This window comes from Heliconius melpomene, chromosome 19, assembly GCF_056956725.1.
Source record: "Heliconius melpomene rosina isolate 202511_hmr_F chromosome 19, ASM5695672v1, whole genome shotgun sequence".
Classification (NCBI taxonomy): domain Eukaryota; kingdom Metazoa; phylum Arthropoda; class Insecta; order Lepidoptera; family Nymphalidae; genus Heliconius; species Heliconius melpomene.
This window is the reverse complement of record NC_140407.1, coordinates 6,967,724-6,985,908: the sequence shown is the minus strand read 5'-3', so window position 1 is coordinate 6,985,908 and position 18,185 is coordinate 6,967,724. Positions and strand designations below refer to the sequence as shown.

The following is an 18,185-nucleotide window of genomic DNA, read 5'->3' as shown; positions in this document are numbered from 1 at the left end:
TCTAAATTTCAAATTTTATAAAAATCGGCGGCGTTTTAAAGATTTTTCCAAAAAAACTCTCAACCCCTTATTTGCACCCTTATGGAAAAAATTCTAGAAAACCATGAAACACGTGTTCAATTAAATACTTTTAAGAGTCTGAATTTTAAATTTTATAAGAATCGGTGCCGATTTAAATTTTTTTCCATACTAACTTTCAACCCCTATTTCACCCCTTTAGGGTTAAAATTCTTAGTGGATGTCCAGATTACGAAAGTAAACATCTGTCCAAAGTCCACGTTTCTACGCACAGCGGTTACGGCTGTGCGTGCGTCTTACCTCAGTCAGTGAGGACAAGTCCTTTTATATATATTTAATAATACGAATACATCTGTTTCGGTACATTAGATGATCAAATTATATACACTTGAACTGTCAAATGTGATTATGAATATAACCGCTTCTGATTTTACATATATTTCAATAACTGCCGAACAATAAAGAATAAATCACAAAAATGATATTTTAATAATAATAACCAAATTTATAATAATAATAAAAATTGGTTAAAAAAAACATAGATTTTTAGATTCAGGCTTTTCTCCGCAAACAGACTTACTGTGTAAACATTCCGTTCCCCATGCACCGCCCAGTTGTCAAAGCTGCCATTGCGTGTTGATTTGCGAAACTCAACGCCGCTTTTAATCTACCAGAGACACCAATAAATACAAAAAAAACTTACCTTCTCACAAAGTAAAATAATCTCAGCGCCACCAGTACTATAGTCCGAACATTGGCTGAGCCTCATGATAGTTAAATCGCTCATCGCCTTCTTATCATATATGACATCAGAGACAACAGGTTGTAAGGATTGCCTTATCTTGCCGGTCCTCTCGTCTGGGATGAACACTTGAAAGCAAAGGCGGACTGCGTTCAGGTCTATACTCTGTGGCTGGTTGCGGTGGTTGTAGCCCGCTGTAATGTGTTTATAAGATATTAATGAAACTACTGAATAATAAATTGGTTTATCATTTTAGGCTACAATGCCATAGAAATACATACAGTTAAAAAAAAATATTGACCAATATTTTCATAGTGTACAACTTCGGTAGCCATAAATATAAATTTGTTGAGACTTCAAAGGCTCAGTTTTTTGCATATTCACGGTATTTCACACATACGACTCTATCTAGTCCCATCCATCTAGTGTTATTGTACTGTTATTTAATTTACAACAGAACACGAAATCTATAATTTGGTCTAAATAAACCAGTTAGCGATTTTTATGACTAGATTATTTAAATTCGGGATACAGCCCGAAGCAGAAAAAAACAATGTTTTATGTAATCACTTTATCTTTTCTGTGTTCTATTTCGAAAACGTCTTAGCAATACATTCATTAATTCCGCAAGGTAGCCAGAGTAAATCTAGTGTTAAGACACTCCGTTCCCAACGTACTATTTTCGTGATACGACATTGCGTGATGAAAGGCGAAACTCGACATTTTCGTAGAAATGAAAATACTCCTGGTACTCATGGTACTCCTCGAGCATAGAACCAACGACCGCCGCGTTTACATTCAGACGCTGTACAGCTGCGCTACGATGGTTTCATTCCTCTTTTAATTATTATTTAAAAATTTTGTAAAGTAAGTACTAATAGCATAGGACTTTTTAATGTAAATTTGTAAAATTTTGTTCAGCATAGAAATAGCGGTTAGCCCGCAAGTTGACCGTGTTAGAGGATATTTCGAGCGAACTATTTTAGACGTTCCGCCCGTCGCTGGTTACTTTCGCAATCGACGGCCATACATTAATAACGTTCAACATTTGTACCTATTAAAACACAATCGCAGAGTTTACATATATATACTAACATTAAGACCTTTTGCAAGATATTCGAGGCTTAATTGGTATATACTTAAACTATCAATTGTGTGTTGGTTGTAGATCCACAATTTTGTCTCTTTGTGGTTTATAACTACATTTTTGTTCTTTCCTTGGTTATTGAAGTTATTATTTAAAATATGTTATATTATGTAGAGGAGAGATTTTTACAAAATGCATGAGAAAAAAATACATAAAACCTAGTCTGTGGCACGTGTTTAACCTGAAAATTGACGAAGATTCAACAAAATTCAAGTTCATTTAACACATTTAAAAACTTATTTAACCAACAAAAAGCTCGAAAGAAGCGATAAAAACACAAATATAAAACAATTTTATGACAATAATATAACCTATTGAGATAGAACAGACAAGCGTTGTAGGTTTACGAGAAGTATTTTTAGTATTATCGGATACTTTACGAGACGCTATACAGCTGCGCTTAAGCTGTATATTATATAGTACGGTTGACGAGTTGTGGCCGCCCTAAAATAAGGCTTACTGAACTTTTGCAAAATGTTAACTCGTAAAGAAAATAGTCACAAGTAAGAAAATGTCATTATCAAACCGACGCAACCTTATACAGCTAACTTCAAGGCGGCCACGACTCATCGATCGTACTGTAGCTCCCTAGTTAAATATGTCTCGACGTTTTTGTTAAAATAAGCAACTTCACGCTTGTTTCCGTATTGCAGGGTAGGTAGAGGGACCCTAGCGTTAACACACCGCTATTTTGGACGGACCTCTCGGCTCCCGAGCCCATTCCTCCGCCCATATTCGGCTCTCCCAACGTAAACGCATAATGCGGAAGATATCTTCAGATAAAATAATAAAAATAACTATAATATCACAAAGTAATTAAGAAACCTTGAGCGTCTGCCGCACACTGACCAATACAAGAGGCCATTGACTGGAACTAAAGTACAAGCGCGCTAAATGTGATATCTTAAATGCATTTAATTAATTTCTCATCAATACTTGGATAATGTCTATTTGTGTAATTTATTGTTACCCAGTATATATTTGTTGACATTTTATTTTAACTTAATGCTGTGTTTTTGGCGTATAGCAAGGCAAGCAAAGAAAACCTAGTGTCAAGATATTCTGTTTTCCGCCTTGTACCCTAACTCAAGACAGTGTGTGTTGAGTGGGGTAGCTCTATGCCGCACTTTACCAGGCAGACGTTGCCCCACACACACACACACACACGCACACAGTGTTATTTAAGACCTAATTTTAGTACCAATTTATGTTTGCTAAATGTGAGGCCAGTCGTAGCGCAAGGGCACAATTGTATGAATGTAAATGAAGTTGTGAGCTCGATTCCCACTCGAGGAAATGAAATCGTTTATATTTTGATTCCTTCGCTCTGGTGTCGAGGAAAAAATATCTATATTTGTACAGTGTACCTACATGTATAATAATAATTCTGAGAATAAATCACATTAGTGTTTTTTTTTCAATGTCAGCCGTCAGATCTATTATGTAACATAAACGGAAGTGTTTGTAAATAAACACGCGGGCCGATTAACAGGCGTTTCATAAACGTGGTGTTACAATATTTTTTTTAATAGACATTTTTTTACACTGCGAGTCGTGGATACAAATCTGTGAAATGGCGAAGTTAAAAATAATAATTAAAAACTAATCATTATTTTTTCTTTTTGTTTTTTAATTAGTCATTAGCAATAACAAAATGTTTTAAGAGTAGGAGTGAATAAATTATTCTTTTCTGTGATGTTTTTACTTTAGGCATTTTCCGCTGATCTTGTTTAATAATGTATACAGATATTACATAGTGTTTAAACACGCCGTTATGCGTATTAGGTAGCGATAATAAAAGTCGAGTTTTATCTCATTTGTCTGTTGAGGAATTATAATTTACAATCACCGCTTTTAACATTGCAAGTTCGGTGCTTGTGTATCACCTTCTGCGTGGAGTTTATCAGAACATTATAGGTCTGTGACATTGTACACTGTACAGTGACTTCGATAGATAACCATATAAGTATGATCGATACGACAGGAAAAATATATAAGCATAATTATTTGTCTTTCTTCAAACTCATCATCAAGTTATTATGTTAATTAGTAGTTGATAGCCTTACGACCTTTTTAATATGACTCTCAGAAAATGTACTAAATAATCTATAATTGATAATTTAAGTTGAAAAACACATAAAATATAGATATTACAATATCTTTTCAATATTACTATTCAAATACATATTGGTATGGTGAGTCAGTTTCAGCGTGGTATTAGCGTTTCAGTTTCTTCCGTAACATAAATACTTGCTACCCAAACATTACTCGAGGGAACGCTGTTTTTAAGAAAAGAAGAAGAATTCGATTCGGGGGGCTGAATTATCTGGATTTTCTCGCAAGAGAAAGAACGGCCAGTCCCGCCACTCAATCTGCAATGTCTCGAGGTCGGAAAATAGATTGTCTCGACCTGCAATACGGGATATTCACATAATATATATTATACTAAACTTACTCTTAAACGGGTCCACTCTCAGCTTCTCCCTCATCTTGAGAGCGTCCGTGATGTCTTTCCGCTTCACACATTGTATGCCGAGGTTGCTGAACGACACTTGTGGGTTTTCCTCCGTGATTGTAGTTTTTAGTGTGCACACACCATTCTCACAGCGCTCCCTGCCGACTAGATTGTGGGGGTGAGGTCTGGAGATGAATAAAAAAAAAAAATTTGTCATCATATAGTTTAGGCGGGCGAATATTATATATATATATATATATATATATATATATGTGTTTTTTTTTCTAAGGTGTATATTTTAAAAAATATCTCAAAAGTTAGGTTAGTTACGAATGATTAAAGCCCTCACATTTATTATGCAAATATTACGATTCAAACACATATTTGAATGGTGAGTCAGTTTCAGCGTTGTATAAGCGTTTCATTTTATTCCTTAACATTAATATTTGCTTACATGGTTTTTGTAATAAATTCGTCAAATAATGTTAACGAATTTATTTACACAAAATTTTTATTGCAGAAACATTCAGTTAACAAACTCATTAAAAATTCTATCAAATGTTTAGTATTAGGATTGTAGACTTGTTCGAAAGGGTTGTCATCAGTCAAACTTGGTTACAGCAATCAATAATGTGAAGATGTTGGATTCTTTAAATAATTGACCCTTTATTATTTATTAATATGTACAATTTCAAATTTCTATAACCATTCTCTTCACGTCTAAACACTTCATCCACATCTAAATATCTAGTAGGCAGAATATTTAGGGGAAATAATACAAAGGTAGTCAAGTTTTGGTAGATTTTAAGGGTGTTTTTAGAAACAAAATTGTTTAATTTATAATTAAATTAAATGGAAAAATGATTACATGCAAAAATATGTTATTAGTGATAAAAAACATATTTAAAATAAACTCACTTGTATGGTTCTTCTCTGGTAACACAGGACACGACGATCACAACTTGACCTTTGTGTCCGCATATTTCTATGGTGGGGTAGGTCTTTCGTTCGGGCGTGCTGTTCACGCCGGGTATCGAACCCGCTGACCGGCCCTCGCATTCGTACCGAAACCTGGCAAACATGTTCCATACGTCAATAATGATTGTCAAACACTAAACTACGTAAACGTAAGATGGTAGAGTACGCTCGCGGCTTATATTGTTTACTGAATTGCTCAATTCAATAAAACTTCTTTTCTAGATTTATATATCTTCCGTGTACAAACATCAACCAATTACAATTTTAGTATAATGATGTTCCTTTATTTTGTTTTGTTTTTTATATAAAATTATTATATAAATTATTAAAATATTAATTAAGAAATAACTATTCCAATCCCGTTAACAAACACTTCTTGAATTCTGGCGGAAAAGACAAGGTATTATAATAATTTAAAAAACCAAAACCATTCAGGTGCCCCATTACTGTGTATTCTATATTATGCAGTAAGAAAAAAATATATATGTCATAATGTGTTCGTACTGTATGTTTTAAAAAAAAAACAAACATTGACACCGCTCAGGCATTGAACTCCATATACGATAATAGGGCGCGTAGGTTTAACCTATTTCCTACTGATTTACTGCAATTATTGAATACAACCTCACTTAAACTATCTCATCCTGCTAATATTGTAAATGTATGTGAGAATGGTCATTTGTTCCACTTTCACCAAAAAAAGTACTAACCCGCACACGTGCGAACGTATTTAGATGAATCTTTATAGTAGGCGATATAGCTTAGATATCAGAATAACATGCAGGCTACAATTTATGCAAATATTTTTTATAATCCATACCTATATTATAAATTCGAAAGTAACTCTGTCTGTCTGTCTGTCTGTCTGTCTTTTACGCAATCAGGGTCAAACCGCTAATTTAATTGTGATAAAATACTCATATAGAGATACTTGAGGGTCTCGGGATGAACATAGGATACTTTTTTTTTCCATATTTGTAATATTTTCGATATATACCCAATATATTAAAATAATTAATTTGACATGTAATTTATTCCGCCATGTTAATAACAGTCGTCGCTACGCGTTGCTAAGCAACGGCTTGATTCCAAATGACCTAGCCTACGAGTGGTATAGTATGACCGACGCGAACGGGCAGATGACTTTGATGGTTTTGTAAATTTTTATATATTTTCGAATTACTATTATTTTTTATGTAATTATTACTAATAATTAATTAATCTCAGTTCGGTTATCTATACCGATGTTATACTCTTAAAATATCGTAATTCTAATCATTTGGGATTTTATTAAATAAATTAATTATTGTTCGCAAAAATTAATAATTATTTAATATAGGAAAATGTTTAGTACGCGCGCACGGCAAACTTTAGGTACTTTTTCTAATATTAAGAATTTCCTTTAGTTACTTTTACTTCTTTTGTTTGTTCATTTCGGTTACTCAGATATTTTTTCTAATAATAAATCTCCACTTATTATTATTTTTTAACTCATTTTAATGATTTAGGCTTATATTTTCGCGGGCGTAGCCGCGTCCGGGCCCACTAGTCTGGCTATAAAACAACAATAAGTTTAAGGCGAAACCATTGGTTGGATGATATACGAAAGCACTTTGAAAAACAAAAGCAAATGGCGGGCAGTAGAAAGAAACAATGACATGTTGTGTATAGTCTCGCATAATTTTTCTTAATTACACATTGTACGGATTTTTTATTCATTATTTATTTCCTTCCTTAGTTTTTCCTGTATACAGCGCGCAGTCAGAGAAAATTGGTTTAATAGGTCTTGTGCAAGACTTTGTTTTATTGAATGTTACTATTAATGACTAGCTTGTCAGACAAACACGATAATGTTGATCTAACTGTTAAAGATCGGTCATGATATAAGAGCCAGGAACCACAGATCTAAAACAACTTTTGTACAAGTATTAAATATATTTATCAATTTCGTGTATTTGCAATCTAAGCAGATACAAAAAAATAAAGATTTTATTATTATTAATTTGGAGCCATTACGTTGCGGAACTCTACGCCTCCAGTGAGAATAGGGCGTTCTATTCTCACAGCCGTCGTGTTTACAACCAGCCCTCTCAAAGTATTTAATATGCAATATAACATTAACGAGGCATTTTTTTTAAATTGCAACCGGCATTGGCTGGTTAAACCTAACACTGTTACATATTACCCACGCGTCAAATGAATGGACAATTCACAGTTGGCGTGACGCGGATGGACGTCACGTCTAAATCTGTACATCGTGCACCGTGACGACAAGTGATGGCAATAGGTACTTTATTACTAATAATTATGTGTAATTATTTTTTAACACTTTGAGAGGTTGGTAGATGTTTAATGTTAGGTCTTAGTGGCGAGTTCAAATTACTTGAATTGTTATAATATAAGTATGTGTTTAACAATATTGGTTTCATATGAAATTAGCAAAGAATTGATTCGAGAAAGAGTAAATTTTGATTTTGAATATAAAAAAGCAAAGTAATAAACAATATATGGACGTTGTTCTTCATGAGAAATTAGCTATTGATGTCTAGAATTGAAAGGTAATAAAAATTCTGCATCATGTTAGCTAGACAGACAAAGATAAAATAACCTATTGACGCATTGCTTTTTCCATTTAAATTATATACAAAATTATAATAATAATAATGATGATGCAATTGTAGTTCCGATTAAAATTTTCATTACCTAACTCTGGTTCGTTCGTTACCTAACAAGAGAAAGAGCGGCGTTAAGTTTCCCCACTCAACAAGCGTTATCTCAAATTTTGAGCGGACAGTGGAGAACGGAGTGTCTTAACACTAGGTTCCCTCTGCATATCCATACATGCAGGATACAGCGTGAAGCTAAAGAATTTAAATATAATAATACATTATTGTATACCTTAGGGCTTTGCCAGCTGGCTGTTCGACTATCTGCACGAAGGGGAGCCCCGGGTGGGGCGCCGGGCGCGGCATCTCTACGCCCGCGCCGTACAGCGGGTCCTTGCAGATCGCTTCGACTGTACATCAAATAAATTGTATTAGATTATTATTACAATCCATACATGTAATAAAATAATAACTGATCGCTGACTGTTAAAGAAGAAATATGACAAAAAATATTATTAGGGGCAATTGTTAACAGAACTCAAAAGCTTTATAAGAATTTAATTATTTTTTTTTTAACAGAACAAAAGCTTTAATTTGTTGTCGGTTTATCTATCCTTTTGTGCACGTTAATCTGAAAATTAAATTTCTCAAATGATTTAAATGCAGTTTTACTATTGTGTTTTGGCAAACGTCCCTTAACATTTAGTGTTTGTTTTATTTGAATCGGTTCATAAATAGAAAACTTATAAAGTAATTTGTACGATAAAATTTGCTACGAAATTGCATTTATTGAATTGGCTGACACTTTAGTTCAGAATATATAAATGTTGTCTTTAACATAATGATGTTATTAGAACATGAACATAATTCACAATAGTAAACAAATAAATGCGAAGTTCCAGCGGACGAAACGGTTCCCCGAGCGGGTCGCTAATATTAAATATTTTTATTTGTACGTTTTTCTTATATTTAAAAGTTGAATTCATTCTCCATCTTGTGCCTATATAAAAAAAAATTGAAACAAGAAAGATTAGACAATTTTACTAGCTTGTCTTATGAGATATACCTAATTACTTTCTCACGAGAAGGAATTGAGCACACAACGTCCTACACTTGTAGGGAGATGGCGCGAAAATAACTAATGTGATGATTAGCAATTTTTTATTTTACTTACTAATTATTTATGTTGACAAATGTCATAATATGAATGTAATATGATAAAGTGCTATAAACGATTTATTAATGACCAAAATATATTTACAGATTAGATAACACAAAACGTACGAAATTAAAATTTTATGTTTAGGATGATTTTTACGATAAACATAGATCTAGATTGATAAATAAGCGTAACTAACAAAAATGCGTTATCATTACGTAACAAAAGGTTATTTCAATTAAAAACAAAAGCAAACAAGACGAGTGTGGGGTTTTCTTAAGAATTACACATGCTTATCTCATTCTTATCATGCGAGTTGTAACACATTTTTTTAAATTTATTTGCTACTGTAAAAACATTGCTTTAGGTAAAGCTAACCTAAAGCTGTCTAAAATAAGAAAGGATCAATGTCAAATAAAATTAAAAAATGCAACTATTTTTAGCTTTAAAAATAAACAAGAAAGGAAAACGATTCTGCGGCGGATCTCTTAGCGCAAGAAACCGTTTCCGTCTTCGGGGAAAAACCGATATGCAGTGAAAGTGATTATCATTGGCATTTATGGAGAAGTGGAACAGTTGGATGTTGTTTGTATCGAGCGTATATTGTCCTTTGATTTTACAAAATCCTTTCAATATTGGTAAATATTTTATAAATAAATAGTATCTAAATCCAACTAAGGATTTAGATATAATACTATTTTGAGATTTATAATTCTATACTAGTTGCCATCCGCAACTTCGTTTTCGTGAACTTTAAGACTGAAACTACAAGGAGAGCAAAAGACAGAAATCATATTTATTTTTATTTATATGTTCTAAAAGTATTTATTTAATTAAGTTTTATTATTCAGTGTATAAAATGGATCCCTTATATATAAGTTTAATTATTTGTATAGCTATAGATTTTGTTTCTATACAAAAAGTGCAAGTATATAGATTACATAAAGCAGTACATAATATAGTATATTAGATATTGATAAGATAAATTAAGTAATACACCTTTGAGTAACTGACAAAAATTATTTTGTTTGTTCATTATTCTTATTAATTTTATTATCGGAGGTCGTAAGTTCGTTCTGTGAATCAACGTTATAACGATACGTGGCGTGGTTTTTTCGTGGATAAGTTCTGCTCATAAAAAAATAAGCCACGTATCTTTCAATTGTGTTACTTACTTGACGGTAAAATAATACGATAAAAGAAAGAACATGGCATAATAATCTGTGGAAACTTAATTGGTTTGTCTAAAAATTAGCTCATTATGAATATTTACAAATGTATATATGTATGTATAATAATTAATCATACATAGATTATCGTGACGCAGTGGGTCAAGCGCTTGACTGTAAACGTGATGACCGTGGGTTTAATCTCCTACTGGGAGGAATAAAATATTTTCATTTTCCCGCGCTGGCATACAAAGTGCGGCGTTGAGTTCTGCAACTCAGCGCGCAATGAGTCTCAAATTCAGGTGGCAAACATCCAACATACAATATTTCTAAGATTAGTGAGTATAGATAACGTAAAGATAAATAGGAAGAATTTCCCAAAAATGATATTTGAACCTATTTCGTTTAATTAATGATATTTTTAAACAAGGTTATCAATGTGATATGTATGTAATATTGTTGGAATTGGTTAATATTTAAATAAGGTCATCTGTTGAAGCTCCTGGTGCGTGTGCAAAATTTTCAAATTGTATTTTATTCACAAGAATTTTCACGGTAGTTAAAAGTCATATATCGAGATGAATCTTTTTGATTGAAAAATATTTCAATTTCAAATTTAGAGAATAATCTAAGTATTATTAAATCGGTAAAATAGATTATATTTATTAGACATAAGTATACCCGTATTTCTGGAGGAAAATGTAAAATAACGGCACCTAAATAGACATTTTGGTATAATTTATTAAGTTATTTTTACTAGCATCACATTTCGCGTGACCTACGACATGTTATCAAATCAATATCCCTCTGTTTTTGTTATATTCAATTTCCACATTAACTTTGATGACGTCTTTGAATATTATTTATCTGTTAGTAGCAAAAAGGTTATAAAGGGCGCGAATTTTTATATTTTTTAAAATGATATATAAATTAAATTAAATGTAATCTTGTAACTGTGATATCTTTCAATAATTTTAATGAAGATTAATTGTATATAATAAATAGAAGGCAACTTAACATATACATATTAGGTGAAAGACTTGTATTGAAGAAGAACAGAATGAGGACATTAAGAAACTTATATAAATGTTTATAATTGATAAAAATGTTTCAGTTGCAAAAATAGTAAATTAAGATATTTTTTGTATCTATCTTGTTTGATTTAGAGCCTTCACGTTTCCAATATTTTAAAATAATTAATAATTCGGGTAGCGAGTAGAATCAGCATTCGCGTGATCATTTATAATCACTAAAAAAATTACATATTCTTTATAATAGCTTCATGCTATATACCACATATAGTAGAGGCAGAGGGAATCTATTGTTAAGAAATTTCGTTATTAATATGCGCCAAATCTTTGGCAAATCCACGCCGACCGCGACTACCTGTCCGACCGTGACTACTGATCTGTATGGGGAACGGAACTGTCTGATTGAAAAACGGAATGTCTTAACACTAGGTTCCCAGGTTTCCTCTGCCTACCCTTCCCCTTACGGGATACAGAGTGAAGCAAAAACCATCTACATAATAAATTTTATCTTTAATTTAGTTGTAACTAAATTACACGGTTTATAAAACGATATTTGATCAAAACGTTAAAGAGTATCGATAAAATAAAATTTCGAATTACTTTTGTGAAAAAAAAAAAACAAAACATCTTTTTATTCATACGAAACTAAGTGATTATACGATACTCACTGACATCGCTTATATTGAGGTTGGCAGGCTGCCCTTCAACGTGGTCTACAGGCAAAGCGCCCTCTGTAACATACATATAATTTTCACGTCTAGCTTTTTACTAATTACCCCATAACCTTTTATAATATTATATATATACATATATGTATGTAATAAAGCGTACTTTGTGAAGAGCAGAATTATAAGCATTAGCGTATCTAGAGATATTTTCTGGGGGGAGGGGGGGTGTTTTGATTCTTCGGGGCGAATTTTTTGTTAGTAAAATTTCTGGAAGGACACGACCCATCCGGCCCCCTCTTCCTACGCCCATAGTTATAAATTCTAATTAATATCTATCTATAGGAACCGTTGAGGTGTTTTCGAAGCTAAAAGCATTGTAAGGTGAACTAACTACATGAAAGTGAATTTGAAGAAAGTCCTTCTATAGTATATATACAATATAGTATATACAATACAGATATACATAAATGTGGTTTCCTCTCTATTTTTTTCCATGGTAAATAACTAATTACGTAATCTCACTGTTATCTCATTTTCGAAACTATCAGCCCCGGCGCGGCTTCGCCCGCTTCAATTTTAAGATTATTTTTTTATTGATTTTATTAGTTTCATTTATTTGATCGGTTGGTAAATTTAGTATTTATATCCCGTTACGCATTAAATCAATGGCAATTTGGGATTTTATTTGATTTTGCTCACATAAATTGTAGTACTTAATAGAGAAATGTTTGGTTATTTAATATATAACTCGTTTTTCGCGACGAAACGTGTGACCTAATATTACTCCACAACTTTATTCATCTACTAGTAAAAGTCTCAAAAAAATATGTTCAGCTGTTCGAGAAATTCTTAAAAAAAATGTCTGTTTTAGTACCGTGTAAATAAGTAACTCTTTGCACTTAAAAAAGACGGTTATTTTGAAATCACAGAAATACTTTAATTTTACATATAAATAGATGTATGAATAGATATAAAAAAATTACAACTAATTATTATATTTAAAGTAATAAACTTTATAATAATTTTCAGCGCGTAAACGTTTAAAAGTCTGTACACTAAGTATCTGTCTACTCTGCTAAAATAAAAAAGATACGATACCTTCTATAACCGATTTCCAATAAAACTTCATATTTTGCTTCTTAAGTGTTAACATGGTAATTAAAACAAAATTCTGTTAATATATTATGAAAGTAGTAATAAACTAAGCAAAGGAAGCACTTAACAGGCAACACGTATGACATGGAATGAATCATTTCAGTTCAGCATTTTATAAAAATAGGGTCCTTATCATGTGAAAATATGTAGTTATCGCAAAGTTCACGATCTAATTACAAATTTATAATCTGTAAACAGTTTTTAAATAATTAAATAATGTTCATATTAAATATAAAAACTACTGGTTTCTTTAGCCTCACGATGTGTATCTCTACATACTCTGATATATTCGGAAATACTGCTGTATACCTATCCTGGGGAGGCAGAGGGAACCCGGAAACTCAATATTAAGGCCACAACAGTCTAAAGAATAATTACTAATGCATTTGCTATTGCTATATCTAATAATATAATGATACTATTATTAGAGTTAGAAATAAGATAAATAAAAAGGTAGCATTGAATTTATAGTTTTTAGATTCATAATATAACATTATATTATGTGGTATACAAGTAAAGTTAAAAAAATATATAATTTATAGTATAACACATAATTATAAATAAATAAATGACTTCTATAAAATAAATGAGAAACATAAATAATATAATTATAATTAATAAATTTCTATTAAATATAAGTAATTAAACTGAGACTATTAGTGAAGGGACTAAGTAAGCGCGGGGGCGCCCATATTAACGGACATTATGTGAATAGATTTAGGTTTACACCAATTATCATTTTGAAAAAAAAAAAAGATGTATACTGCTTTTTGCTCCTTCTTTAGGGTTCTGTACCTCAAAAGGAAAATACAGAACCCTTATAGGATCATTTTATTGTCTGCCTGTCAAGACCATTGTCTTGAGATCAGGTGGAGATATCAAGCAGTTACCCTGATGAAAGACTCAAATTTCGACAAAAAGCTTACTGATAAGGGACTTGATGCCTAGTTATCACTGAAAGCAGTTGTCAAAGCACTTTCATTAGTATTCTATTTGTCTAATCTGTGAGAGCTTCCAAACATGAAGAATGAATTTGAAGAGACACAACTAAACTACGCCAATTACTATTGGAATTTCAAAGTAAAAGATCAAAAGAAAACATTTGAATTTAGAAATATTCTAGGTCTAAATACTATGAATGTCTATTATATTTTTTATACATATGCATATTATGCTAAAAAAAGTGTGTAAAAAATAAAGATAAAAAAAAATCTGACCAATTTATATTTCTTGAAAATATGTTGGGTTCTTGCAATTTTGAGTATAATTTAACTTATTATCAGGGAAAAAAATGATAGGTAGTGGGTAGTAAAGGCGTACTCTTACTAAGCATTAATATATATACGGAATAAATAAGAAAGCATTACAGGACAATCCATAAACCAAGACTTTTATTATAAGTATACATACTTGCAATTGCAAAAAAAACAAAGTATGTTTTTAAAATAATGTATGGTTTACCTTAAATAGATTATATTTACATAATATGTCTGATTTTGAATAAATTATGGTAATTATCGCCCGCCCGTATTTCCCTCATGTTTTTACCATAAGCAACTAATAAACTAAACAATAAGGTAACTTGTAGTAGTGACTGTAGGGTTTTATTAGAATTATGTATGTTACTTAAGTTTTATAAAATTGTTAATTAAGATAATAATATAGGTACATATTATGTAATATGTCCCTATATTATTATCTTTATACTTCTTTCATATCTATATGAATACTAATAATGAAATTGTAACAAATTGGTTTCAACTAGCTTTGAACCTGTTACTCTAAAATACTCTGTCATTCAAATGAGTAGATTAAACAATAAATGCAACTATCACTAATGCATTTAAGTATGTTCACACTTGGACTTGTGTATAAGAAGAAATTTTGATTTTACTTAGCAGATAATGGATTCACTGTGCACCTGCACCATTACATTGCAGAATGAGGAACCTAGAGCAGTGGTTGTGATTTTTGACCCAAGTACAGGTTTAAGAAATTTAAATGTACATTAATGTTATCTATTATGTATAGCCTCCATTCTTTGAGATGTTCTCTCAACTGACAATTTGAAACATCCTTTGAAAAGGGTGAGAGCTTTTAATAGATTGTAGTTATATGCTAGTAACTTCTCGCTCCTACTTCTACTGCACACAAATTAACTCTGAAGCTATTCCTCAGTTAGTCAATAGGTCAGTTTGTGAGTCAAAATATTAAAATTTTCTATGAAACTGTAAGTTCTACCAATATTATCAATCAATTACTAAATAACTGTACTGTAAATGTTTAACAAAAGGTTTTCAATAGTTTTCCAAAAATATATACATATTTTAAAAACTACTAGAAATCTGACTAAGATGATGTGTAACTTAACATTTATTTCTTTATATTTCATTGTTAATATCTACAAAAAGTTAACTCGTAAATTGTAAATCTATTTTATTTATTTCATTAAAAAATATTTCATCAATAGCATAAAGAAATATGTTACAGAATACTAATACCAAGAAATTGTTATTCAAATGCAGTATGGAGAAAGCTAAATTTGTAAAAGCAACATCCACCATATAAAAAATACTATAATTAATATTGTATGTATATTAAAGTCTACCATTACGGAGTGACTGCCAGATAAAGCGCAAATAAAAGTACTGAGTTCAGAAAGTTAAAATTTCACATGTTGATTTGGTTAAGAGACATTATATGTAACAGTAGAGATTATATAGAGATTATACAGTTTCCAATATTGTATATAACAACTATAGTATCTGTCAACAAAAATATTATCATTAATTATGTTATTACTGTTACAGATACTTATTAGACTACATTGATATCTTTATAACTCTGATAGCCACAATTGGAGGTTATAATAATGATAACATTGTTTAAATTTCATTAATCGAGTTTTATTTTACATGGTTACAAGAATTTAACAAACATCTAAAAGTGTGTTGGAAGTGCATAATATTATAAAGTGTAAAAAATATAAAGATACTAGTATTTAAAATTCAATATGACAAGTTGAACAACTTTTATAATTTACAATTACTAAACGTTCATGCTACGTCCTATAGCCGCGCTGCGGCCAGATTTTGGTATATTTATAGAACCACACACATGTAGCTGACTAACAGACTGAAAAGGAAGCTATTATTTACAGCGGCAGACGATAATCGTACTAACGAAAAGAACTCACGCAACAAGTATAAACAGGAATTGCAAAGTAAAACAGAAAATATTTCATCTACGTGCAAAGTGCCAGACGAAGGTGTCAATCTGTCGAAATGGGACAATTCATGCACTACTACTCACTACACAGTACACACGATTTACCTCCGCCGTTGTCCATCGCTCTACAGAGTACAGAGTGTCGTGCAGACACCTCACAGCGATGTTTCTGTCGCGCACATTTATTTTACCATATTACTGGTCGTATAAGCACTTTGCAGATTTACTTAGTCCTGGAAGCGAACTTTGCACTCAACCTCATCGATTACGACGTTAACAATATAAACACGCACGACTGGCGGCTGCTCGCAAAACGTAAACTAAACACGTACCTCTTCGAGCATTATCCTATAATAACTGTCTCTTCGTTCGTCCAAGCAACTAGTTATCAAGGTCTCGTCTCGATCGCAGCATGCACGCTTCCAAGAAATAAAAAACAGGTTATCGCGAACGATGGACGATTGCAATACCGCTTTTGTCGCACTAACTAACACTGATAAGACAACTTTGTTAAATTTTACTTGACAGCTGCAGCTCGGAAGCGGCTACCAAAACTTCTGAAGTTAACTTTATAAGAGTTATAATAACGCGTGTAAACGCAATGGAAGCGAACGTCACACTAGCAGTGTTCCGCGTGGATTGGCCGCGCCGTGTCACGTGGCGCAGGCGTGTTGCGAACTGCGCATGCGCGCTCAATTTAAACTTTTTAAACTACGGTTGAATAATGAATAAGATACTCAAATATAATGCATGTGCAATATAGACCGAGGGAAAATATGATTTTTTGATATAAAAAATGTTATGTTAATTTTAACCATGGATTTTTTTTATAAAACGCGCACGCTGTTGCAGGGTGAACAGTGGGAACCTAGTTATCTAGTTAAGTGTGTTAAGACATCTCGTTCCTATTAAGACATTTCCATTCACAACTTACTGCCGAATTCTGTTTCTGGAAGCATTGCCTGTTGAGTGGCGGAACTCAACGCCGCGCTTTGCGTCGTTATCAGAGCGAGGATGTAAATATTAAATATTTTATTTCCTTGATTGGGGATCGAACCCATAGCTTATCGCATTTACATTGGCGTGCTTGTACCCTGCGACACGATTTTCGACGGTCTCTCATCAATATTAATATTTAATATACACAATAAACATATTTTCGTACATTTTGGATATGAAACATTTTACAAAATTATTTAAAAAAGGAACGTAGATGACAAATACCGATATTTTGGTAATAAAAAAGTATGACTCAGAATTTCAGAAGGCTTTATTGGATGATCCCAATTCAGAGCGTGGGTGTTACATTTTCAGTAGATTTCAGTATGAGTCATAGCGTAATATCTTGATTCAAAATATATCTATGTTCTATAGGTTTATTTTTGATATTAATCTTATCGTACAAGTAGAGTGATTATTATGACATTTGTTTATAATACTCCAAGGAGTACCTAGTCGAGTAAGCATTAATAAAGTAAAGATTATCAAAATTAAAAGTAAATATTAAATAAGTGATGAGTAATGTTTAATCTGTATAAATAAAATAAATAAAAATTATTAAAACAGCTTCATACTGTATCCCGTACACACCAGGTAGGCATACTGAACATAGCGTTAAAATACTCCGTTGCCCATTTTCCCCCAAGTTCTGGAGGCATTGCGTGATGAGTGGCGAAAAACAACACCGGGAAACGGGCGTTCATCCCAGCTATAATTGTTTTGTTTAAACAAACAATTTTCATTTCTGTCTAAACTCAATTCTAGAAACATCCTATTAATATAACATTTGTATAATCTCCTAAAAATATATAATATAGAGAAGGGCTTTG

At 32.0% G+C, this 18,185-nt stretch overlaps 1 protein-coding gene across 5 annotated transcripts in view; it reads right to left on the bottom strand.

The window, feature by feature from the left end:
* Positions 1–18,185, bottom strand: part of LOC146528544 (embryonic polarity protein dorsal-like) — a 37,224-nt gene that overhangs the window by 13,617 nt on the left and 5,422 nt on the right. For 2 of the 5 annotated variants that reach the window (XM_085203061.1, XM_085203057.1), the window contains exons 3-7: positions 11,974–12,036; positions 8,239–8,356; positions 5,281–5,433; positions 4,363–4,547; positions 722–954 (exon numbers count right to left, since the gene is read on the bottom strand). In XM_085203061.1, the coding sequence (XP_085059187.1) occupies positions 722–954; positions 4,363–4,547; positions 5,281–5,433; positions 8,239–8,356; positions 11,974–12,036 (752 nt within the window). Of the gene's footprint in view, positions 1–721; positions 955–4,362; positions 4,548–5,280; positions 5,434–8,238; positions 8,357–11,973; positions 12,037–16,461; positions 16,996–18,185 lie in introns of those variants that run through there. The other 3 variants (XM_085203059.1, XM_085203060.1, XM_085203058.1) reach the window with 3 other exon arrangements.